Here is a 27,214-nt window from a genome sequence, read left to right as displayed (position 1 = left end):
CTTGTGTGTCTAGAGGTGCCCCCTTGCCCTCGTATATAAAGGAGCAAGGGGGAAGGAGGCCGGCCCTAGGAGAGGCGCGCCAGGGGAGTAGGATTCCTACTCCTAGTTGGAGTAGGTTTCCTCCTTTCCTAGTCCAACTAGTAGAAGGCCCGTGCGTTGCTACGGGCAAAAGCCGAATAACCATGAGTTGTCATCGAATAATAAAAATAAGAACAGATTGATCAAATTATTATTTTTATTTAGAAATCCACGTTAAGCATGGTGGCATCCAGTTTTAATCATAAGATGTCATCCAGTTTTCATCATACAACGGCAAATACGAACTCTCTTCCACTCAGCCTGTAGGTGGGACAACCTGCAGTTGCCCACTTCCTGCCACATATGTCCACTTATTTAAGTGGGATTAAGTGGGCTGCCCACATACTATATGTGGTATTATGTGGGCTGCCACATACCCACATAATTCATGAAACATGAAAATACAAAACTTGAGATGTAAGACAACTTAACACAAAGGCACGTAAGTCTAGATTGAAGTAAAGAACATGCCCACATATGATACAACACAAACTACAATCTTCAGCAGTACAAGACCGGAGGTTAACATAGACGGCAAACATTTCCTCAGATTACAAACTATACATGAATGAGCAGGCTAGTACACATGAATCAGCAAGATTGTTTGTTCATATCTTCAAGATTTTTAAATGTCAATCTGTCCATTTATTCAGGCTTACTTGCTTCTTCAACTCAGCTGACTAAAAGCTAACAAAAAAAGAACATGAATAAGCACTCTGAGTCAGAATTCGAAACTTGGCAAATTTTAGAAGTACAATACAGAGAAAAATGAGCTGAGTTAAATAAAAGTACATTACAAAGATGCCATTTTTTACACAATTACAGAACACAAGGATGCATTCAGTAAATCATAGGAGAAAAGAACTTAAGGAAATTTCGGTAACACTTGTAAACTTGTTTTGTTATCTTCTGCACATCATTCAGGTCCTACTGGAAGGTGTGTGTGATGCTTGTAGGCAAAAGAAACAACACTGTGTAGTACATGATCCGGATTTGAGAAGGTTAAAGGACTGCATTATTTTTTGATTCAGGCCAAAAAATAATACATTGTGTAGTACATGTACGCACAACATAATAGATGATCCAGGCCAAAAAAGCATAAGAAATTTACCATTGTGTCTAATCAAGCTATATATACATACCTTGATCTTCTTCCTCTGGCATGCATAAAATTGGATACATAAATAAGAAAGCCCTCCTGACAAATCTGATCAGTCGAGTCTTTCAGTTACTCTTTGCAGACTCTGCACAAATATGCACTCTGCTCCATCAGTACAACCAGTAAGTCGTTGTAAACCTGTGGCCAGTGCCCTTGTTATAAATGCATTCTTCTTCCATCTTCCATCGGCCCAGCATGCTAATGCATAGCTCGAAAGATGAAACCCTGGAGAGGGATATGATGCCAAAGCACCGTCATCGTCTGATCACATGAATCTAGAGTTTCCTCCGAAGCAGCATAAATTGCGGATGAGAATACCTCGGCGATGCCCATAGGAAGGAAACGACACTCGAAAGCTTCGCCATCACCGGCTCTTGGAAACTCCGGAGACAAGCTTTCGCCTGGATCAACCTCTCGAGCTCCGCACAACATGCACCAGCAAGTCCAACATCGAGCCACGATGGCCAAATCCGTCCGGATCTAACCACCTGCTCACCAGGGCATCGCACTGGCCACCCGCGTCCTCTTCATGCACCGCTGAAGCACACGCACACACGCAGCCGCCCACACATCCACCTGTCCAGGACGCCGCCGAGGAGCACACCAGCCTGAACCGCGCATCGTAGATACACCCAACCCCTCCCCCCTTCTTGATTAGTCCACCAACGAGCCCTCGTGGATAGATGTGGCCCAATCAAGCCCTCCCTCCAACTCCTCGGTAGGCTGCTGCCCAGCCATCCCTCTACCGCCGGACTACCACGCCAGCGCTCCCCATGTTGTTGTTGAACTTGTAACCATATGATTTGTATTGCCTGACAGATGAATATTTACCAGATAAACACGTAAAGAAGATAAGCCACTCTTCATTCCTATAAGCCCTTAGTAGACCATCAGATCCTTCTTTTTGTACATGCATGCCATATTATTGCAGAGATGATGGGGGAAGCAAAGAAGTTATGCCTCTCTGTGCGTGCATTGCGAGGAACCCCCAACAAGTATTGAACTCTTGATATGAATCCTTATCGGGAGGGGCAAAGCAAGGATGATAAATCATCTAGGGTAACATGAAAAGGTTAAGTGATGTTGCTGCACCTCAAGTGTTCTTAGGAATCCTCGTGGTTCCTCTTGATTATGCATCTTCATGAACAAAACAAAATCTTGAGCTCTTCGTTCCTAACACAAGAAAACTGAGTATCTTGACAAAAAAATAGTAAAAGTCAAATTTCACTAAAACGAGATATTTTATTAGCTCTAGAAAAATTGAGTGCAAGGGTAAATTTTAGTATCCTGAGAAAAGTTTTATTATGAATATGAAACAAAAGTAGTCCTAAATAAAGAAAGTTAATGACAAGGTACATCATGTAATAATCCACACTGAAGGTATAAAACAAGAAACATGCATTTTATGTCATGATTCAGCAGTAATAAAGAAGTGAAAACTACCCATGTTTATCACCATTTGTAACACTATTTAGTTTATTCAGGAAAAGAATGTACCTTTGCAATCTTATTTTCGTCTATCCTAAACATGATAATATATCACAAGCCATCAAGGTTGAACATCTTTGGTTGCCAGCCCGAATCTCTAGGAAAAATCTGAACAGTAAAATAGGATATACAAGCAGAGAATTTACAAATTAATCCTTTGACTGAAAATATTTCTTCACACATGGAGATTTGGAATACCAAGATATAAGATACAACGGACTAAAATGAATACCTAATTCGGTTCAGATTATAGAGCTGCAGATCTACATCATTCTTTTTCATATCCAGCTCATCGCACGCAGAAGGATCACAAGTTCCCATTTTCAGCAGGTAAATCATGAGCACATTAATCTTCTCGGAAGGTTTAATTTGGTGTGCACCCATATAGAAACAACAAAAGTGGCTCTCAACTATTTCAAATATAGGCCTGCTAAAATACAACACCCACTCAAGAGGGAAGTCACACAACTTGATGTTTTGAGATGCTGTCATTGAAGCTATTCTTGTCTGTACTAAAATACAAAGATCAAAGCAATTAGACAGGTGACTCGAGGAGTGGATCGGTGGCATCACATCCCCGCAAAGGGAGTATTCGTGACAAATATTAGACAGGTGACTCGGAATAAATATAAAAGGTTCATTGTTTTCAGAATACACTGAATTACAAGAGATTAAAACTGACCTCAACGTGAACCTCAAAGAGCCATGGTATGCAAAATAGCCTTGATGATTTTCTTTTGCATTTATCCTCAGCAACTAAGGTTGAACATTGTATGTCTAAGAGCTCCCCAGTGCCTCATCTTCTGCTGTCCTTTTAGCTTCTCCTTGTTCCTCCAGCTCTCTCGAGCTTCTCAGCTCTTCCTTTCATCTTCAAATCACCACATCTGGGCTATATGCATATTTTCCTGCTATATATATCTCTCATTTATCTTTATAAACCTAACATATTGGTGCCAGAAAACACAACCGTGAGCTATTCCTAAAAGAACACCCAGATGAACTGAGATCAACTTACAGAACATACATCTACAGAAAGGTAATAACAGAGATGACTATTGATTGTAATCATTTGTTGCAATCTTGTATCATAAGCAGGCATTGGCACAATTGAAACATGATGGAAGTGGAAAGGATACCATGCGATCCTACCTGTCGTACAGCCAGAACCATGCATGGACCAGCTTGTTCATGCCTTCATCGTGGTGGCGTCTCCCGAGCAACGCACGTCACCCGACGTCATTCGCGTGCAAGCCCAGAAGCACTCTCAAGCCCTGTTTCAGTGAACTCAAATCAATGTATAAAGTTTTGGACATAATTTCTTTTAGTACGTGATAACTTGATATGTTATCCTCCTATTTAATAACACCAAGAGTTCCCTATTCAGCATTCTAACAATGGAAAACTGAGAATGGTGGAAACGGCTAGACAATTACCCGAGGAATAATCTCATAGCTCTGCCCCTCATAGTATGTCACATTGTCGGCATGGTCGATGATGACATGGCACATCTCTCCCAAAGCGTTATGACCTATTGCCTGCTCTACCGAGACAGTGGTGGTTGTGTAAGGTCCCTTGGGCTTGTAGGTGTTGAGAGGCGGCTCTTTGGCGCTCTCGGGGGTTGAGTGGCGCGATCCTGCAGGCTAGAAGAGGAACAATAATTAGATGAATACAAATATTTCATGTCACAACACATCAATACCATGCGTCAAAAGAAATCACAAAACACAAAGATGAGAAGAATGAGTGTTCATCAGGTCCGCCAAAGTAACTGCATCAAGGAATTACAATTGTTTGAATAGTTGGGTCAATGTTTTGGCTGTCAGGTTAAATCTCTCTTGTGTTTACTACATGAGACAAATTAAGACACTTGAGTAAATGAACCATGCATTTCTCATCGTGAGAGCATGAGCAAGTATCGCTTCTGATCCATAAAACATATGGTCTCTCGTTTTCTAATCATTATATAGCAGTCTATATCTATAAAGGATGTAAAATTTCAACCAAATTACAATCTAAACTCTACATATAAAGTGAAATCAAATCATGATATCTCACTGAATTCAATATTACATATGTTGTCCAACTCGAGTTGAAGACTTCAACTAGTCACTGAATTCAAGAAAACATTTTACCTCTAGATGTAGGCCAAAGAACAACAAATGAGTGGAAAGTTCCAATCCAGAAAGCCATATCGGGGAAATTGTACGGCAATTGGAACTGATTTTTTGTAAAGGGGGAAAGAGAAGAGGAGCACTCATCTGCCTTGTTCCATTATGTTCATCGAACCAACAGGAAATCTGTAGTACAAATCATGAAACATCGAGTATCCTGCATATAGAACAAAACCAAGATCAATACATGCTTGTAAAATCGAGAACTACCATAGCACAAACATGAGATGCACCTTTAGACCTACTGCTACACATGTTGAGTCTGATTTTTTTGTACCACAACACAAGATGAGTAGAGAGGGAGGAGGACGGACCTGAGTTGCTGGTGAAGTGACGAAGCTCGACGATGGCTGCACTTGCTCAACTTGTTCCCCAGAGCCACGACTCGAATTTGCTTGCCACTGCTAGATAGAACATGACACCGTTAAATTCAGTTCATCATCGGGAAAGCAAGAAGAAATCGACCAATCTGGGACAATTCGAAGCAACAAACCTTGATGGGGTTGAAGGAAATTAAAGAGGAGAAGAGTAGCAGCGCCCCCCTCGTGTATCTTGCAGGGCATCCAGGTCCCTAGTAACTTAGTTGATCTTAGCTTAATTGGAGCAATTTCCTATAGACTCGAAAATCACCTATTCTGATATGTTTGCTCTGTATTAACAGTCAAACAATTTGCTTGATGGATGCACTTCATCGTAAATTAGGTGCTATACTTGATGGATGCACTTCATCTAAAGGCTACAATAATAATCCAGAATTAGACCGGGAACTTGCATTGGGCGGTAAGGGAAGACTGCAGTTTTAGCCCCTCACAGATTTTCCTACCAACTATGTATCATCAATTTTTGCACGGAGAGGATTCAGTCATGTGCAAACTAGCCGGAAATTTTCTGTGTACACCTACATCCTAGTGTATCATCCTTATCAGATTAAATCATCAAAGCAATGCTATCTAACAAGTAAGCAGAGAGAATGTTGATTGCCTAAGATCAGCAAGACTGTCACTGAAGGCGAGTATATATAGGTCACAAAGAAAAAATTGTGGCAGATGGTTGCATAAGTTTAGTGTCGAGGAAGCCGCAATGCTGACCTGGATACATTGCGATAGAAGGTGGAGGTGACTACCGGCCGACCACCATGCATCCGAGAAAATGGAATCAATAGGGGGCGGCTGCACTAAACTTGACCAAGCACATCAGACTCCTGAAAAATAACATTTTATTAGGAATTCATCAGAAGTAGCATAAACCTATTGTTATGAAATACAGACCACTATTGAGACTGGACACCTTAAATATTACTAATTCATGAAATGGACTATTAAACACGGTGTCTGTAATCTATGAATTAGTGCTTATTCACATCAAAAATTGAAAGCATGGCAGACTATCTAGCAAGGATTGAAGAGTTAGCAGCTTATAAGAACATTTTTTTCAGAAGTTTTTATGGTCCATTGACATCTTCCAGCAAATACTAATTGCACAGAATAGTAGTTGGTGCATGAATCAGAACCAGTGGAGATCCCACTTGTGTTCATGAATGAATTGCATTGCATAAGGACAGCTGCAATAGCATCGGGGCATCAACGACAGAAGGGCCAAGTTCAGAGAGAGACCGGAGCGCTACCAAGGTCAAAATCATATATGTGCACGCACAGCGGTGAAGAGGACGGCGGCAACAGCAAGCCTACAAAGCCCTCGGGCTAGAGCGGCGCGAATCCTGAAGGTGTGGCCGGAGGAAAAGACACGGGCGGGGGACGCGCCGAGCAGCGCAAGCCTCCGAAGTGCGTACCGAAGCCGGAGTTGCTGGAGTTGGAGGCGACCGAAGCCCTTGCCACCGAGGAGCGGCGAATCCAACCCGATGGGTGGACGCAGCGGCGCGAGGCGAGCACAGGAGGAGTGTTCTTAGCGCCGCCGGAATCGGCTGGCCTAGATCCAGATGGCGGCGACGGAGAGAGAGTTGGGTCAGTGCGAGGGCCGGATCTGGCCGCTGGCTGAGCGCTCTCTCTCTCTCTCTCTCGTCCTTGGGTGCGGGTGCGGGGAGAGGCGGCGGTGGTTGGGTGGCACCCGCGGAGGAGTGGAGTGGAGTGGAGGACTCCCGGGGTTGGGGAGAGGATGGAGGTGGGAAGCGGCGGCCGGAGGCAAGGCCAGTCGACGAACACCCATGCAACGGCGACGTGAGGAACCCTAGCACGCGCGACGGGCTAGGGACAGAGCGACTCGTTTTCCTGCAGGCTGGTTTTTTTCTGCGGTGCGTGTGTGGGGTGGGGAGGGGGTGGGAGGGGACGAAAAAAAACTGGCGAAAAAAACCAACGAAAAAAATTGGACGAAAATGGTGGGACGAAAATCAAACCCGGAACGCGACCTACCAACTGAGATATTAGGAGTAGAGACTACGAGAAGGGGGGAAAGGGGGAAAGAGGGGAAGGAAGGGAGAGAGGGACCGTGCCCCAAACCCCTTGTCCAATTTGGACTGGGCTTGGGAGGGGGGCGCGCCACCTCCTGGTCCTTCCCACTAAGGCCCATTAAGGCCCATTGCTTCTTCCTCGTATTCCCGTAACTCCCCGGTACCTCCGAAAATACCCGAATCACTCGGAACTTTCCGATGTCCGAATATAGTCGTCCAATATATCGATCTTTACGTCTCGACCATTTCGAGACTCCTCGTCATGTCCCCGATCTCATCCGGGACTCCGAACTCCTTCAGTACATCAAAACTTATAAACTCATAATATAACTATCATCGAAACCTTAAGCGTGCAGACCCTACGGGTTCGAGAACAATGTAGACATGACCGAGACATGTCTCCGGTCAATAACCAATAGCGGAACCTGGATGCTCATATTGGCTCCCACATATTCTACGAAGATCTTTATCGGTCAGACCGTATAACAACATACTTTGTTCCCTTTGTCATTAGTATGTTACTTGCCCGAGATTCGATCGTCGGTATCTCAATACCTAGTTCAATCTCGTTACCGGCAAGTCTCTTTACTCATTTCGTAATACATCTCGCAACTAACTCATTAGTTGCAATGCTTGCAAGGCTTATCTGATGTGCATTACCGAGAGGGCCCAGAGATACCTCTCCGACAATCGGAGTGACAAATCCTAATCTCGAAATACGCCAACCCAACATGTACCTTTGGAGACACCTGTAGAGCTCCTTTATAATCACCCAGTTACGTTGTGACATTTGGTAGCACACAAAGTGTTCCTCCGGCAAACGGGAGTTGCATAATCTCATAGTCATAGGAACATGTATAAGTCATGAAGAAAGCAATAGCAACATACTAAACGATCGGGTGCTAAGCTAATGGAATGGCTCATGTCAATCACATCATTCTTCTAATGATGTGATCCCGTTAATCAAATAACAACTCTTTTGTTCATGGTTAGGAAACATAACCATCTTCGATTAACGAGCTAGTCAAGTAGAGGCATACTAGTGACACTCTGTTTGTCTATGTATTCACACATGTATCATGTTTCCGGTTAATACAATTCTAGCATGAATAATAAACATTTATCATGATATAAGGAAATAAATAATAACTTTATTATTGCCTCTAGGGCATATTTCCTTCAGTCTCCCACTTGCACTAGAGTCAATAATCTAGTTCACATCGCCATGTGATTCAACACTAATAGTTCACATCACCATGTGATTAACACCCATAGTTCACATCGTCATGTGACCTATACCCAAAGGGTTTACTAGAGTCAGTAATCTAGTTCACATCGTTTATGTGATTAACACCCAAAGAGTACTAAGGTGTGATCATGTTTTGCTTGTGAGATTATTTTAGTCACCGGGTCTGTCACATACAGATCCATAAGTATTTTGCGAATTCTATGTCTACAATGCTCTGCACGGAGCTACTCTAGCTAATTGCTCCCACTTTCAATATGTATCTAGATCGAGACTTAGAGTCATCCAGATCTGTGTCAAAACTTGCATCGACGTAACTTTTTACGACGAACCTTTTTTTCACCTCCATAATTGAGAAATATTTCCTTATTCCACTAAGGATAATTTTGACCGCTGTCCAGTGATCTACTCTTAGATCACTATTGTACTCCCTTGCTTAACACAGTGTAGGGTATACAATAGATCTGGTACACAGCATGGCATACTTCATAGAACCTATGGCTGAGGCATAGGGAATGACTTTCATTCTCTTTCTATCTTCTGCCGTGGTCGGGCTTTGAGTCTTACTCAATTTCACACCTTGTAACACATCCAAGAACTCTTTCTTTGACTGTTCTATTTTGAACTACTTAAAAATATTGTCAAGGTATGTACTCATTGAAAAAACTTATCAAGCGTCTTGATCTATCTCTATAGATCTTGATGCTTAATATGTAAGCAGCTTCACCGGGGTCTTTCTTTGAAAAACTTCTTTCAAAACACTCCTTTATGCTTTGCAGAATAATTCTACATTATTTCTGATCAACAATATGTCATTCACATATACTTATCAGAAATGCTATAGTGCTCCCACTCACTTTCTTGTAAATATAGGCTTCACCGCAAGTCTGTATAAAACTATATGCTTTGATCATCTCATCAAAGCGCATATTCCAACTCCGAGATGCTTGCACCAGTCCATAGATGGATCGCTGGAGCTTGCACATTTTGTTAGCACCTTTAGGATTGACAAAACCTTCTGGTTGTATCATATACAATTCTTCTTTAATAAATCCATTAAGGAATGCAGTTTTGTTTATCTATTTGCCAGATTTCATAAAATGCGGCAATTGCTAACATGATTCGGACAGACTTAAGCATAGATATGAGTGAGGAACTCTCATCGTAGTCAACACCTTGAACTTTTCGAAAACCTTTTTGCGACAATTCTAACTTTGTAGATAGTAACACTACTATCGGCGTCCGTCTTCCTCTTGAAGATCCATTTAATATCAATGGCTCGCCGATCATTGGGCAAGTCAATCAAAGTCCATACTTTGTTCTCATACATGGATCTCATCTCAGATTTCATGGCCTCAAGCCATTTCACGGAATCTGGGCTCATCATCGCTTCCTCATAGTTCGTAGGCTCGTCATGGTCAAGTAACATGACCTCCAGAGGTGGATTGCCGTACCACTCTGGTGTGGATCTCACTCTGGTTTACCTACGAGGTTCGGTAGTAACTTGATCTGAAGTTACATGATCATCATCATTAGCTTCCTCACTAATCGGTCTAGTAGTCACAGGAACAGATTTCTGTGATGAACTACTTTCCAATAAGGGAGCAGGTACAGTTACCTCATCAAGTTCTACTTTCCTCCCACTCACTTCTTTCGAGAGAAACTCCTTCTCTAGAAAGGATCCATTCTCAGCAATGAATAACTTGCCTTCGGATCTGTGATAGAAGGTGTACCCAACAGTCTCCTTTGGGTATCCTATGAAGACATATTTCTCCGATTTGGGCTTGAGCTTATCAGGATGAAACTTTTTCATATAAGCATCACAACCCCAAACTTTAAGAAACGACAACTTTGGTTTCTTGCCAAACCACAGTTCAGATTGTGTCGTCTCAACAGATTTAGATGGTGCCCTATTTAACGTGAATGCAGCTGTCTCTAATGCATAACCCCAAAACGATAGTGGTAGATCGATAAGAGACATCATAGATCGCACCATATCTAATAAAGTACGGTTATGACATTCGGACACACCATTACACTGTGGTGTTCCAGGTGGCATGAGTTTGTGAAACTATTCCACATTGTTTTAATTGAAGGCCAAACTCGTAACTCAAATATTCGCCTCTGCGATCAGATCGTAGAAACTTTATTTTCTTGTTACGATGATTTTCCACTTCACTCTGAAATTCTTTGAACTTTTTAAATGTTTCAGACTTATGTTTCATCAAGTAGATATACTCATATCTGCTCAAATCATCTGTGAAGATTAGAAAATAATGATACCTGCCACGAGCCTCAATATTCATCGGACCACATACATCAGTATGTATGATTTCCAACAAAACTGTTACTCTCTCCCTAGTACTGGAGAATGGCGTTTTAGTCATCTTGCCCATGAGGCACGGTTCGCAAGTACCAAGTGATTCATAATCAAGTGGTTCCAAAAGTCCATTAGTATGGAGTTTCTTCATGCGCTTTACACCGATATGACCTAAACGGCAGTGCCACAAATAAGTCGCACTATCATTATCAACTCTGCATCTTTTGGCTTCAACATTATGAATATGTGTATCACTACTATCGAGATCCAACGAACCATTTTCATTGGGTGTGTAACCATATAAGGTTTTATTCATGTAAACAGAACAACAATTTATTTTCTTACTTAAATGAATAACCGTATTGCAATAAACATGATCAAATCATATTCATGCTCAACGCAAACACCAAATAACACTTATTTAGGTTCAACACTAATCCCCAAAGTATAGGGAGTGTCCGATGATGATCATATCAATCTTGGAACTACTTCCAACACACATCGTCACCTCACCCTTAACTAGTCTCTGTTCATTCTGCAACTCCCGTTTCGAGTTACTACTCTTAGCAACTGAACCAGTATCAAATACTGAGGAGTTGCTATAAACACTAGTAAAGTACACATCAATTACATGTATATCAAATATACCTATGTTCACTTTGTCATCCTTCTTATCCGCCAATTACTTGGGGTAGTTCCGCTTCCAGTGACCAGTCCCTTTGCAGTAGAAGCACTCAGTTTCAGGCTTAGGTCCAGACTTGGGTTTTTCACTTGAGCAGCAACTTGCTTGCCATTCTTCTTGAAGTTCCCCTTTCTTCCCTTTGTCCCTTTACTTGAAACTAGTGGTTTTGTTTACCATCAACACTTGATGCTTTTCTTGATTTCTACCTTCGTTGATTTCAGCATCACGAAGAGCTTGGAATCGTTTCCGTTATCCCTTGCATATTATAGTTCATCACGAAGTTCTACTAACTTGGTGGTGGTGACTAGAGAATTCTGTCAATCACTATCTTATCTGGAAGATTAACTCCCACTTGATTCAAGCGATTGTAGTATCCAGACAATCTGAGTACATGCTCACTGCTTGAGCTATTCTCCTCCATCTTTTTAGCTATAGAACTTGTTGGAGACTTCATATCTCTCAACTCGGGTATTTTCTTGAAATATTAACTTCAACTCCTGGAACATCTCATATGGTCCATGACATTCAAAACGTCTTTGAAGTCCCGATTCTAAGTCGTTAAGCATGGTGCACTAAACTATCAAGTAGTCATCATATTGAGCTAGCCAAACGTTCATAACGTCTCCATCTACTCCTGCAATAGGTCTGTCACCTAGAGGTGCATCAAAGACATAATTCTTCTGTGCAGCAATGAGGATAATCCTTAGATCACGGACCCAATCCGCATCATTGCTACTAACATCTTTCAACTTAGTTTTCTCTAGGAACATATCAAAAATAAAACAGGGGAGCTAAACGCGAGCTATTGATCTACAACATAGATATGCTAATACTACCAGGACTAAGTTCATGATAAATTAAAGTTCAATTAACCATATTACTTAAGAACTCCCACTTAGAAAGACATCCCTCTAATCTTCTAAGTGATCACGTGATCCAAATCAACTAAACCATGTCCGATCATCACGTGAGATGGAGTAGCTTCATTGGTGAACATCACTATGTTGATCATATCTACTATATGATTCACGCTCGACCTTTCGGTCTCCGTGTTCCGAGGCCATATCTGTATATGCTTGGCTCGTCAAGTATAACCTGAGTATTCCGCGTGTGCAACTGTTTAGCACCCGTTGTATTTGAACGTAGAGCCTATCACACCCGATCATCACGTGGTGTCTCAGCACGAAGAACTTTCGTAATGGTGCATACTCAGGGAGAACACTTCTTGATAATTAGCGAGAGATCATCTTAAAATGCTACCATCAATCAAAGCAAGATAAGATGCATAAAAGATAAACATCACATGCAATCAAAATATGTGACATGATATGGCCATCATCATCTTGTGCCTTTGATCTCTATCTCCAAAGTATCGTCATGATTTCCATCGTCACCGGCTTGACACCATGATCTTCATCATCTTGATCTATATCAATGTGTCGTCACATGGTCGTCTCGCCAACTACTGCTCTTGCAACTATTGCTATCGCATAGCGATAAAGTAAAGCAATTATTTGGTGCTTGCATCTTATGCAATAAAGAGACAACCATAAGGCTTCTGCCAGTTGCCGATAACTTCAACAAAACATGATCATCTTATACAACAACTTATATCTCATCACGTCTTGACCATATCACATCACAACATGCCCTGCAAAAACAAGTTAGACGTCCTCTACTTTGTTGTTGCAAGTTTTACGTGGCTGCTACGGGCTGAGCAAGAACCGTTCTTACCTACGCATCAAAACCACAACGATAGTTTGTCAAGTTGGTGCTGTTTTAACCTTCGCAAGGACCGGGCGTAGCCACACTTGGTTCAACTAAAGTTGGAGAAACTGACACCCGCCAGCCACCTGTGTGCAAAGCACGTCGGTAGAACCAGTCTCGCGTAAGCGTACGCGTAATGTCGGTCCGGGACGCTTCATCCAACAATACCGCCGAACCAAAGTATGACATGCTGGTAAGCAGTATGACTTATATCGCCCACAACTCACTTGTGTTCTACTCGTGCACAACATCAACGCATAAAACCTAGGCTCGGATGCCACTGTTGGGGAACGTAGTAATTTCAAAAAAATTCCTACGCACACGCAAGATCATGGTGATGCATAGCAACGAGAGGGGAGAGTGTTGTCTACGTACCTTTGTAGACCGACAACGGAAGCGTTATGACGACGCGGTTGATGTAGACGTACGTCTTCACGGCCCGACCGATCAAGCACCGAAACTACGGCACCTCCGAGTTCTAGCACACGTTCAGCTCGATGACGATCCCCGGACTCCGATCCAGCAAAGTATCGGGGAAGTGTTCCGTCAGCACGACAGTGTGGTGACGATCTTGATGTTCTACTGTCGCAGGGCTTCACCTAAGCACCACTACAATATTATCGAGGACTATGGTGGAGGGGGGCACCGCACATGGCTAAGAGAACGATCTTGAAGATCAACTTGTGTGTCTAGAGGTGCCCCCTTGCCCCCGTATATAAAGGAGCAAGGGGGAAGGAGGCCGGCCCTAGGAGAGGCGTGCCAGGGGAGTAGGATTCCTACTCCTAGTTGGAGTAGGTTTCCTCCTTTCCTAGTCCAACTAGGAGAAGGGGGGAAAGGGGGGAAGAGGGGAAGGAAGGGAGAGAGGGACCGCGCCCCAAACCCCTTGTCCAATTCTGACTGGGCTTGGGAGGGGCGCGCGCCACCTCCTGGTCCTTCCCACTAAGGCCCATTGCTTCTTCCTCGTATTCCCGTAACTCCCCGGTACCTCCGAAAATACCCGAATCACTCGGAACCTTTCCGATGTCCGAATATAGTCGTCCAATATATCGATCTTTACGTCTTGACCATTTCGAGACTCCTCGTCATGTCCCCGATCTCATCCGGGACTTCGAACTCCTTCGGTACATCAAAACTTATAAACTCATAATATAACTATCATCGAAACCTTAAGCGTGCGGACCCTACGGGTTCGAGAATAATGTAGACATGACCGAGACATGTCTCCGGTCAATAACCAATAGCGGAACCTGGATGCTCATATTGGCTCCCACATATTCTACGAAGATCTTTATCGGTCAGACCGCATAACAACATACTTTGTTCCCTTTGTCATCGGTATGTTACTTGCCCGAGATTCGATCGTCGGTATCTCAATACCTAGTTCAATCTCGTTACCGGAAAGTCTCTTTACTCGTTTCGTAATACATCATCTCGCAACTAACTCATTAGTTGCAATGCTTGCAAGGCTTATCTGATGTGCATTACCGAGAGGGCCCAGAGATACCTCTCCGACAATCGGAGTGACAAATCCTAATCTCGAAATACGCCAACCCAACATGTACCTTTGGAGACACCTGTAGAGCTCCTTTATAATCACCCAGTTACGTGGTGACATTTGGTATCACACAAAGTGTTCCTCCGGCAAACGGGAGTTGCATAATCTCATAGTCATAGGAACATGTATAAGTCATGAAGAAAGCAATAGCAACATACTAAACGATCGGGTTCTAAGCTAATGGAATGGCTCATGTCACTCACATCATTCTTCTAATGATGTGATCCCGTTAATCAAATAACAACTCTTTTGTTCATGGTTAGGAAACATAACCATCTTCGATTAACGAGCTAGTCAAGTAGAGGCATACTAGTGACACTCTGTTTGTCTATGTATTCACACATGCATCATGTTTCCATTTAATACAATTCTAGCATGAACAATAAACATTTATCATGATATAAGGAAAATAAATAATAACTTTATTATTGCCTCTAGGGCATATTTCCTTCAAAACTTCCCTCCGGGAGGGGGAAATCATCGCCATCATCATCACCAACGCTCCTCTCATCGGGAGAGGGCAATCTCCATCAACATCTTCATCAGGACCATCTCGTTTCAAAACCCTAGTTTGTCTCTTGTATCCAATTCTTGTCTCCAAGTCTGGGATTGGTGCTAGTAGGTTGCTAGTAGTGTTAATTACTCCTTGTAGTTGATGCTAGTTGGTTTATTTGGTGGAAAATCATATGTTCAGATCTTATATGCATATTAATACCCCTCTGATTATGAACATGATTATGCTTTATGAGTAGTTACATTTGTTCCTGAGGACATGGGAGAAGTCTTGCTATTAGTAGTCATGTGAATTTGGTATTCGTTTGATATTTTGATGAGATGTATGTTGTCTCTCCTCTAGTGGTGTTATGTGAACGTCGACTACATGGCACTTCACCATTATTTGGGCCTAGAGGAAGGCATTGGGAAGTAATAAGTAGATGATGGGTTGCTAGAGTGATAGAAGCTTAAACCCTAGTTTATGTGTTGCTTCGTAAGGGGCTGATTTGGATCCATATGTTTCATGCTATGGTTAGGTTTATCTTAATACTTTTGTTGTAGTTGCGGATGCTTTCAATAGAGGTTAATCATAAGTGGGATGCTTGTCCAAGTAAGGACAGTACCCAAGCACCGGTCCACCCACATACCAAATTATCAAAGTACCGAACGCGAATCATATGAACGCGATGAAAACTAGCTTGACGATATTCCCATGTGTCCTCGGGAGCGCTTTTCTCTATATAAGAGTTTGTCCAGGCTTGTCCTTTGCTACAAAAAGGATTGGGACACCTTGCTGCACTTTATTTACTTTTGTTACTTGTTGCTCGTTACAAATTATCCTATCACAAAACTATATGTTACCACTTATTTCAGTACTTGTAGAGAATACCTTGCTGGAAACCGCTTATCATTTCCTTCTGCTCCTCGTTGGGTTTGACACTCTTACTTATCGAAAGGACTACGATAGATCCCCTATACTTGTGGGTCATCAGGGTGATGAGATCTGAATCAACACGACGGTGTGGTGGTGGTGGTGGCAGCGAAACTCCGACAGGGCTTCGCCAAGCGCGTACCGGTGAAACATGGGAGGAGTTGGGAGAGATAACGGCCAAGGGTCGAAGGGGGCTGCCCCCAACGGCTCCCCACATTTATATAGGCGTGGATGAAGGAAATATGCCCTAGAGGCAATAATAATGTTGTTATTTATATTTCCTTATATCATGACAAATGTTTATTATTCATGCTAGAATTGTATTAACCGGAAACTTGATACATGTGTGAATACATAGACAAACAGAGTGTCCCTAGTATGCCTCTACTTGACTAGCTCGTTAATCAAAGATGGTTAAGTTTCCTAGCCATAGACATGTGTTGTCATTTGATGAACGGAATGACATCATTACAGAATGATGTGATGGACAAGACCCATCCGTTACCTTAGCATTATGATCGTTTAGTTTGTTGCTATTGCTTTCTTCATGACTTATACATGTTCCTATGACTATGAGATTATGCAACTCCCGAATACCGGAGGAACACTTAGTGTGCTATCAAACGTCACAACATAACTGGGTGATTATAAAGATGCTCTACAGGTGTCTTCGATAGTATTTGTTGAGTTGGCATAGATCGAGATTAGGATTTGTCACTCCGATTGTCGGAAAGGTATCTCTCGGCCCTCTCGGTGATGCTCATCACTATAAGCCTTGCAAGCAACATGACTAAAGAGTTAGTTACGGGATGATGCATTACGGAACGAGTAAATAGATTTGCCGGTAACGAGATTGAACTAGGTATGAGGATACCGACGATCGAATCTCGGGCAAGTAACATACCGATGACAAAGGGAACAAAGTATGTTGTTATGCGGTTTGACCGATAAAGATCATTGTGGAATATGTAGGAGCCACTATGAGCATCCAGGTTCCGCTAGTGGTTATTGACCGGAGATGTGTCTCGATCATGTCTACATAGTTCTCGAACTCGTAGGGTCCGCACGCTTAACGGTCGATGACGATTTGTATTATGAGTTATGTGATTTGATGATCGAAGGTTGTTCGGAGTCTCGGATGAGATCACGGACATGACGAGGAGTCTTGAAATGGTTGAGACGTAAAGATCAATATATTGGAAGGCTATATTCGGACATCGGAAAGGTTCCGAGTGATTCAGGTATTTTTCGGAGTACCGGAGAGTTACGGGAATTCGCCGGGGGAAGTAGTGGGCCTTAATGGGCCATACGGGAAAGGAGAGAAGGGCCTCAAGGGGTGCCCCCCCATGGCAAGTCCGAATTGGACTAGGGAGGGGGCGGCGCCCCCCTCTCTTTCCTTCTCCCTCTCCTACTCCTTCCCTCTCTCCCCTCTTGGAAAAGGAAGGGGACTCCAACTAGGATTGGGAATCCTAGTTGGACTCTCCCTATAGGCGCACCCCTCCTAGGCCGGCCTCCTCTTCCCCCCTCCATTATATATGTGGGCAGGGGGCACCCCAAAGGCACTTCAAGATTTGTCTTAGCCGTGTGCGGTGCCCCCCTCCACAGTTTTTCACCTCGGTCATATTGTCGTAGTGCTTAGGCGAAGCCCTATGACGGTAACTTCATCATCACCATCATCACGCCGTCGTGCTGACAAAACTCTCCCTCGGCCTCAGCTGGATCAAGAGTACGAGGGACATCACCGAGCTGAACGTGTGCAGATCATGGAGGTGCCGTGCGTTCGGTACTTGATCGGTTGGATCGCGAAGACGTTCGACTACATCAACCGCGTTACTTAACGCTTCCGCTTTTGGTCTACGAGGGTACGTAGACACACTCTCCCCTCTCGTTGCTATGCATCTCCTAGATAGATCTTGCGTGATCGTAGGAATTTTTTTGAAATACTGCGTTCCCCATCAGTGGAGGGGGCTGGTGGCTTGCCCTCCAAGGGAGGAAGGAAATCCCTCTGATTTCCTTCCTCACAGATCGCTGTCCCTTTTTTTATGGATCGTGATCTTATCCCTTCGGGATATGATACTATTCCTTTTAAGGTAGGATTTTGGTACGCCTAGACCAGTATTGTGGGGACTTTCCCCACTACCCACATTCATGTGGGTCCCCCAAAGTAGGTGGGCCCCACTCTGAAACCTTCTAGAACCTTCCCGATACAATACCGAAAAAACTCAAACTTTTTTCGGAACCCCGATAACAACTTTACATATATGAATCTTTACCTCCGAACCATTCCAGAGCTCCTCAATGTCCCGGATCCCATCCGGGACTCCGAACAACCTTCTGACTTTCCACTATTAATATCTCAACGCTACCCTAGCGCTACCAAACGTTAAGCGTGCGACCCTACAGGTTCGAGAATCATGCAGACATGACTGAGACTTCTCTCTGGTCAATAACCAATAGCGGGACCTAGATGCCCATATTGATTCCTACATATTCAATGAAGATCTTTATCTGATGAACCACGATGTCAAGGATTTAGTCAATCCTGTATGCAATTCCCTTTGTCCGGTGATATGTTACTTGTTCGAGATTCGATCGTCGGTATCTCCATACCTAGTACAATCTCGTTACCGACAAGTCTCTTTACTCGTTCCATAATACAATATCCCATGACTAAACTCATCAGTCGCATGCTTGCAAGCTTCTTGTGATGTTGTGTTACCGAGAGGGCCCAGAGATATCTCTCTATCACACGGAGCGATAAATCCTAGTCTTGATCCGTGCCAACCCAACAAACACCTTCAGAGATACCTATAGAGCACCTTTATGATCACCCAGTTACAAAGTGATGTTTGGATACACACTAAGTATTCCTCCGGTCTCAGGGAGTTGCACGATCTCATGGTCTAAGGAATAGATACTTGGCATGACGGAAGCTGTAGCAAATAGCTAAAACGATATGATGCTAAGCTTACGGTTGGGTCTAGTCCATCACCTCATTCTCCTAAAGATGTGATCCCGTTCAAATGACAATTTATGTCTATGGTCAAAACAATTTATGTTCAAATGACAATTTATGTCTATGGAAGCTGTAGCAAATAGCTGAAACTTAACCATCTTTGATCAACGAGCTAGTTTAGTATAGGCTTACTAGGGACATGGTATTTGTTTATGTATTCACACATGTATTTAAGTTTCCAGTCAATACAATTCTAGCATGAATAATAAACCTTTATCATGAACAAGGAAATATGATAATAACCAATTTATTATTGCCTCTAGGGAATATTTCCAACATTTTTCAATAAGTTTAATCCAGAAAAATGGATAAACCATGAATAACATAATAGCGATGATAGGCAATACAAGTAACAGATTGTTGAAGCTAGTTGTGCAATCGAGTTCATAAGAAATGAGTATCATATTCGACTGCTACTAGTTGTAAACCAAATGTTAAGTCTAACAAAGAGAATAAGAGAACATATGAACCGGCGGAAGAGGATAAAGGTGTGTCGTTTGTCATGCCGTCGAGGAGGTGATCGACGTCAGGGAAGTAGTTGTTAGGGAACTCTTCATTGGGAATGTCATTGTTCGCAACCACGATGAATAAGGACCCAGTAGTCGCGCAAGAGTGCTCCCCAAAGACTTGATCACCCCTCTCATACCGGATCCCAAGAGGTAGAGTTTCGGATGTCTGTTGTATGATACGTCGACTACTTTTCAAAACACTTTTGCTCTTGTTTTGGACCATTATTTGGATGATTTGAATGAAACTAATCCGAACTGACGTTGTTTTCAGCATAACTACGTTGGTGTTATTTTTGTGTAGAAATAAAAGTTATTGGAATTGAACGAAACTTTATGGAGATTGTTTATAGAATAAATAAAACATACATAAGCAAAGAAGTACCAGAGAGGAGTCACCGTGGCCCAACAAGCCAGGGGCGTGCCTACACCCAGGGCGTGCCCAGGTGGCTTGTGGGGCCCATAGACCTCCGGCTGTCCTAATCTCAAGCCTATACACTACAAAATTTAGTTTATGCGGTGACAAAAAACCTAGCGATGAAATAGGAACCGTCGCCTAAAAGCAGTTTCTATGATGTCACCATCACTAGCTGATTTCGCCCTAGCGTGGCTCTCTGTGGCAACTTTGGTGACGTTCTGGACCAATTGCCCATGGAACCCACCTCAATTAAACATATGAAACAACGATTCAAACAATTTGACCTAGTCCGAAACTGGGTAATCAAAAGTAGACGTGGCGTTGCCTTGTCAGCAATCAACGTAGTCTACCGGTCAATGCGGCTAATACCAATAAAAATCATGTGGGGGTTGATTCTTGAACCGAGTGACAAGTTTTTTTGAAAGATCCAGAAAAATGCTGGCTTGATTCGATTTAGCAGGAAGCAGCGGAAGAACAACATGATGAAGATCCGAAGATCAAAAGAAAAAGAAACGACAGCTCTATTAGCTGCCGAGCAACCCACCACAGACAACACGACTACAAAGAAAAAAAAGGGCATGTCCTAGGCTAAGCATCACCGCCGCGTCTCTTGACCAACGCCGGTATCCTCCGAAGACAGCAGCAGCTCCAACTGAGACTTTCTTTGTCAACGCACCATCCATCCTTGAAGCAGAGTGCAGGTAGATGGCGGAACTCGGTCGGTCCCAGCAAAAGCTTCGTCTTAGACTTATCAGCGATGGCGTACATTGTGCCAGGAGCTTCACCAAAAACAGCGGCGAGCACCGAAAGAGTGCCACATAGAACCTCCAAGCAGTGTCTCAAAAAACGTGATGCTCCCAGCAGAGGAACGATGTCGGAGACGCCGCCATCACGCCGATCCAACTCCGGACCTAGGCTTTCGTCCGGAGACACTACCAACCAAGCCCTAGGAAGATGTCGACACACCTCGGTGGCGCCTCCAAGGAGGAAAATGACACCCTCAGGCGCCATCGGCACCGACTCTTGTTGTGCAGTACTTTCATCCGTATCGCCGCACACCTCCGCTCAAGCCCTTCGGAGCTCGTCCATGTCGTCTCACACCGCCACCGCCACAGCACCTTGTTGTTGAAGCCGTGAAGGCATGGTCCACCTCCCCACGGCGAACATGCAGAGGCCAGATCCGCCCTGCATCCCACATCTACCACGGCTGGAGCCTCCCTGCTCCAGCAAGTGCAGCCCTCCCAGATCCAGCGCGACCCGTCAGTGCCCTCGACGCCCTCGACGCGCCGCCCGGTGCAGTGCAGACGTCGCCCACCTCCACGCCAGGCCAGGAGCAGCACGGGGCGGAACTGGGGCCCCCGTGGCGGCAGCACGCCAGATCCGCGCCACTGCCATCGCCGGACCGCTTCCCAGCCCTTCGTCGGCCAGATCCGCACTGGCCCTCCTCCCGGCGCCCTCCTCCTTTACCGCGTCACCTCTCTGCGCCCTCCTCCTCCACCTCGCCATCTCCCGGGCGCCGCACCAGATCCGCTCGCATGGTCGCGCCGCGCGTCGCCGCATGCCGTGGAACAGCCGCCCATCGCCCGATGATGCCTCCCCCAGCAGCCAACCATAGATCGCCTCCGACACGAGGAGATCCGCGGTCAGGCCGCGCCCCGCCGCGAAGCCGGCCGTCCCGTGCCGTCCTGGCGCCTCGCGGGGAGGGGAAGGACCCCGTCGCCGCCGACATACATGCGGGCTTTGCCCGGCGCCATCCCCTGGCGGCAGCGAGGGTGGAGGGGGCTGCGGCGGCGGGCTGGGTTTTTCACCCGGCCGCTCGCGGGAGCGGACGAGCGAACCCTGTGGCCTGTGTTTGACCCGCTAACCGAGTGACAAGTTAAGTGTGTGTGTGTGTGTGTGTGTGTGTGTGTGTGTGTGTGTGTGTGTGTGTGTTGGGGGAGAGACTTGTATAAGATCTCACATTTAGGTGCGAGGTCGTGAGAGCAACCTGAAAAATTCATATTTAGACATTTCAAAAAATCTCAAATTATTTGACAACATTCATGCGAGGTATGTCTACAACTTCAAAAAAATCAGCTCAAACCAAGATGTACATTTACAGATTTAAAATAAACAAATTTGAATGTGAATAGTGCCAGCTTTGAGTGAATACCACTTTGACACTGTTCACATCCGATTTTGTCTCTCTTTTTTCTATTAATGTAAGTCGAATTAGGAGCTGAATTTTTTTAAGATTGTACATCAAACATTGATGTGTGTCTATAAAAATTCTAAGAACATTTCGACATGTATCTTTTTTTCATAAAATCGATCTCATTGATCTCACCTTATGTGAGATTTCACACAAATCTCCCCCATTTAAGGGTGTGAAACAACTGGTTTTGGAGTTGAGTGTTGAAAATTAAACTGAGTGGTTAGTTTGAGATTGTGATGTAGACTTCTCTCTGTTTAGGGAGGTGCTTTGTAAAATAAACTAAGTTATCCCACGGGCCACGGCAAATGTGATTGCAGCAAAATAAATTAAGCTTTTTTTAAGCATCGATGCTTATCTAAAAAAGATGTCTACCTTCCATAAATAATCACCGGTGCTTGCATCTCTTCTCACCAACTTTCATATAAGGCCGAACGGTGCCTGTGTACTAAACTTTACATGTGAGAGTTCCCATGCGCACTCTGACGATGAACATAGAAAAAAACGGTGTGATCTCTGCAGCGCCACAAAAGTGCGAATCCCCGGTTAAATTTAGTCATTGTGCTCGACTTTCCCGGATCATGTCAGTAGATTAGCGTCACGTCAATCAAAATAATTAGCGTTGGTACAAGCGCATCTCCCTGAATAAATAACCCTACCTAACCGCCTTGAAGTGAACAAAACCGCAAGCTGTTCTGTTGGCCCAGCGCAGCACGTGACTAGCTACTGAGGGCATGGCCATATATAGCCCCAGGGTGATGCCTCACATGCCATGTAGGATTGGATAACAAAAAAAATAGGTTCGGATGGGGAAACGGGATCCTCTTCAGGAGGCGGGTGTTTAGAGACAAAAAATGTGGTTCAGTGCATAAAGTTGAAAAACTTGAAATGAAGAGGAGAGATGCATATGTAGTGAAAGTCACTTTCATTTTTTTTATAAGGTCACTAGTAGTAGCTTGCATTGGGAGAAAAAATCAACACATATGCTTCAAATTATTTTTTATCATGAGGCATATGTATCTATATGTCATCATTGTACATGCCCTGACGCTCACAACACACAGGTTGGCTTCAGGCTTCAGCTCTGTGCTCCGGATCTTCTGGCATGCAAAAGAAATACTAGTAAAAGCTTGGGAGAAAGGCAGATGATGTGGAAATAAAAGGTGCAGCATTATTGGGGAACTTTATCAGCTGTGGTGCACAGTGACAGTGTAGCTTCCACTATCAAATATTCCCTCAACTTTCTCATGGTGCGCAGTGTCTGTCGGCGGAGGAAGTCCTGTCAGGCTCTCAGTAACTGGTAACTAACAAACTCATGTCAGTTTCTAACTGATTACTGATAGAGTATCAAATATTCCCTGAACTTTACGAATAGTAGAATTTACTTGAGAGCTGAACTGTAGCATGAGGCCATGCCTGCTGCAGGTGTTCAGAGCAGACTGATTTGCACTTAGGTGTGCTTATATGTAGAGATTAGTAGCGTTGTAATTTAACTTGTATTCACCGCCATTAGTGCAAAATCATACCCCCCCCCCCCCCCCCCCCCCCCACGATCTCTCTCTCGCTAGTGTGCACGTGAAGCCATGCACGGGTGCTGGAGCGGTGGAGCCGACAAGCAGCACCAGCACTGAAAACAGAGCGACGAGGCCGAGCCAAGCTCCCCCTGCTCTCCTCTCGTCTCGACCCCTTCTCCTTTCTCTCTCTCTCCCCACGCGTGCGCCATTGCTGCATGTTCATGTGAGAGAGTGGTAGCTGGAGAGTAGCAGTCACACACTGACACAGAGGAAGAAGAGCAGAGCTAGCTCTGCCGTTTTCCAGTCCGATGTGCTGCTACGTGGGCAAGGCCACCAAGATCTTCCTCTGCCTCGTCACGGCGGTGCTGCTCGCCGGCCTCGTCCTCGGCTTCGGCCTCGCCCACCGGACGCTCTGGGGAGGCCAGAAGGCTGAGCCAGCCTGCCGGTGGCCGCGCTGCCAGCAGCAGCAGCCGGGCATCGACGGCGGCGGCGGCCCGCTCCCGGTCGCGGGCACCACCACCAACGCGCCGCCGTCCAACCCGCTCACGGAGCCGGCCGTCGCCGTGTTCCCCGGGGTCGCCTCCTCCACCGCCGCGGAGCCGCCGGCGACGGCGAGCGTGCCCTACTACGGGCCGCCCAGGCCCTTCCCCGGGGTCGCCTCCTCCACCGCCGTGCCGCCAGCGGTGACAAGCGTGCCGTACTTCGCGCCACCCAGCCCGTTCCCCGGGGCGGCCTCCTCCACCGCCGTGCCGCCCGCACCGAACTTCGGGCCGCCCAGCCCGTTCCCCGGGGTCGCCTCCTCTGCCGCCGTGCCGCCCGCGCCGCACTTCGGGCCGCCCAGCCCGTTCACCGTCGGCCTCGGCCCCTCCTCTCATCCATGATATTAACAGGTTATTTTGGTTGAATTTTCTCTCCGGAAGATTAGATTTTTTTGTGTTTTTTATTCTTTTTACTGCTGGTGATGACTTTTGACACGTTTTGGTGTACACTTCAGTAGGAGTAGTACTCCTAGCTTTTTGCTGTTTTCTGAAGCCTGAATAACGAGTATAGCTAGCAAACGGTGCACTGTAATTATCTTGTTACTTAAGTACTAGAGACTTTATTGTTTCTCTCTCAATAAATTTATCTTGATACTTTATTTTTATTTATTATTTGTTTGCGGTGGAGGCTTTAATTTTGCCACTTACTACGTTCACTAGGTGACTGACATGTGAGCTTCTCATTTGTCGGTAGTAGGGTGAATTAAATGGACACGCAGTTTCTTAGCCCAAGCTCAGATGAGCTCTGGTGAACAGTAAAATTAGACGAAAAATCTGAAACTTTTTAGTGACAAGCATTGACGAAAGTTTTACACGCTTGAAACTTTTCATCGTGAAACGACATTTGTAGAACCCATGACGAAAAAACAAAATCATCACTCTAGAAATTCAGATTTTCTGGGTTTTTTCAATATTTTTGGATGTTACTGTTCATTGAGCTCATTTGAGCTCGGGACTAGAATTAAATGAGTTACTTCCTCCTGTCTATTTTGATTGTTGTTGATTTAGAGGGTGTTTGTTTTCAGGAATTTATTGGTTTAGAGACTTAAAAAAGTCTCTATAAATTCTATCTAAACCAAACAAGAGAGATTTATAGGAACTTAAAGTGGGCATTTGGAATTTATGAAATAAGACTCTCAATGAGGGACTTATATGGACTTATAGTTGTAATATGTTTTTTTAATTTATTTTAAGTCCCAAGAACCAAACAGGTAGAGACTTTTTAGGACTTGGGACTTATAAGTTGAGACTAAAAAAGTCCTAGGACTTTTTTTTTGAACATCAGTACAGACACAAGCGTTCATATACACGCGCATACACTCACCCCTATGAACGCACACACGCACAACCTACCCCTATGAGCACCTCCGAAAGGCTGAGCCGGCATATCATCTTGAAATTTACGAAGTCACCGTAGGCATCTCGTCGTCGACGAAAACGTCTCCTCCCAATGAACGCGCATCGCCAGAAATTTTAAAATAAATTCAGAAATAAATGCGAGCACCGGGATTTGAATCCTGGTGGGCTGGGATACCACAGTGCCTCTAACCATCCAACCACAGGTTGGTTCGCAAGTCCTAGGACTTATGAATCAAACAGGGCCTTAGTAGAGACAATTGATATGGATTAAGAGAATAACATTCTTCTGCATGTTTGACCATGTTGACGACCGCTTGCTGACAAATAAAATGCCTGAGACGATGGAATCATCATAATTGAGAAAAACAAAACATTTCCTCTGTATGTGTTGATTTTGAAATCGTAGACTCAAACTTGCGCGTTGAGGAGCCAGAAAAGACTGCGACCAATTGAAGCAAATTTGGATATTGTGACAATAATCCGACATTTGGTGCCCCCCCCCCCCCCCCGCGGGCGACAGGCAAAGCCTAGTCCCCATTTTTCCCGGGCACGCGGCAGGGGCAAGGGTGCTCCTTTTGGCGGCGGTGTGGCTCAACCGCCGGCGATCTAGCTCAGCGGGGTGGTTCCCGCGGGGGCTCCTTCTGGCGGCGACGTTGCCAGCCGGCGTGCTGCGGCGTGGCGGGGGGCTTCTTGGGCCCATCTAGGCCCGATCGAGCAAGTAGGGGCCCGATTTGTCCCGGCTGTGGTGTCCGATCGGCTTCCGCGTCAGTGTTGGAGGTAGTCTCCTCCCGCTTGGTTGCGTAGTTGGTGCCCCTGGGCCTGTTCTTCCTTCTTTCTTCCTCTAGGCCCCGTGTCGATGGCCTCAATTTGGTGACAAGGTTAATTCCAAGGTCGTGGTGGCGCATACTGGTGGATGATAGGGTTGGTAAAGCACTCAGATCGTCCGAGGGTGGTAGGGATTTTTGGGTCGGGAGAAATCCCTGTCAGCTCGTCCGACACCGAGGTGGTGATGCCTGCGCGGGCACCGTCGTTCCTGCTTGAAGGGCTTCGGGTATACCCCACGACCCTCTGTGTACCGGGCGAAACCCTAGGATTCGTCCGGGCAGCGGCGGCGGCGGCGGCGCCTCCCTTCTTGAAAGTGTTGCTTGGTACGCGGCGTTTTCGGTGTGCTTGGAGCGCGGTGGGACATCTCCAGAGGGCGTAGCGGTTGCCGAACTTCTTTGTTTTGTCAAGCTGCCAATGTCGACATTTGTTTCTCTTTTTTTCTCTCATTTTATCTTTTCGGCTAGGTTGTGCTGCGCCCAACAATGTTTGTTGTATCGGTTGGCTGCTTTGTAATATAAAGGAGATCCTTTATCATCATATCACAATGATC

General features: G+C 44.9%; 1 protein-coding gene and 1 long non-coding RNA gene across 14 annotated transcripts; one reads left to right on the top strand and one right to left on the bottom strand.

Annotated features, from left to right (window-relative positions):
- Positions 1-320: 320 nt before the first annotated feature.
- On the bottom strand, positions 321-7,134 carry LOC147986880 (uncharacterized). 13 transcript variants are annotated; one of them, XR_015617434.1, is made up of 14 exons: positions 6,686-7,134; positions 5,985-6,097; positions 5,390-5,632; positions 5,211-5,297; positions 4,858-5,053; positions 4,159-4,365; positions 3,875-3,996; positions 3,408-3,664; positions 2,958-3,232; positions 2,735-2,833; positions 2,330-2,432; positions 1,556-2,049; positions 1,221-1,462; positions 323-765 (listed from the first exon to the last, which is right to left on the bottom strand). It is a non-coding gene; the product is annotated as an uncharacterized LOC147986880 (long non-coding RNA). The 13 variants fall into 13 exon arrangements; XR_015617438.1 differs by having other exon boundaries at positions 321-758; positions 4,159-5,053; XR_015617433.1 differs by having other exon boundaries at positions 322-765; positions 2,958-3,237; positions 4,159-5,053.
- A 16,872-nt stretch (positions 7,135-24,006) lies between these two features.
- Positions 24,007-25,085, top strand: LOC125534177 (uncharacterized protein Os04g0629400). The gene has a single exon (XM_048697458.2). The coding sequence runs from the start codon at positions 24,250-24,252 to the stop codon at positions 24,820-24,822; it is 573 nt and encodes a 190-aa protein (XP_048553415.2). The 5' UTR covers positions 24,007-24,249; the 3' UTR covers positions 24,823-25,085.
- The last annotated feature ends 2,129 nt before the right edge of the window (positions 25,086-27,214 follow it).

The sequence above is a fragment of the Triticum urartu genome, chromosome 2A, assembly GCF_056163025.1.
Source record: "Triticum urartu cultivar PI428250 chromosome 2A, HENAU_Tu73, whole genome shotgun sequence".
In the NCBI taxonomy this organism is placed as follows: Eukaryota; Viridiplantae; Streptophyta; class Magnoliopsida; order Poales; family Poaceae; genus Triticum; species Triticum urartu.
This window is presented reverse-complemented; position numbering and strand designations above follow the sequence as displayed.

Bases quoted from the DNA above. Each gene is read 5' to 3' on its own strand.
- LOC125534177 (XM_048697458.2), top strand. From the start codon at position 24,250: ATGTGCTGCTACGTGGGCAAGGCCACCAAGATCTTCCTCTGCCTCGTC.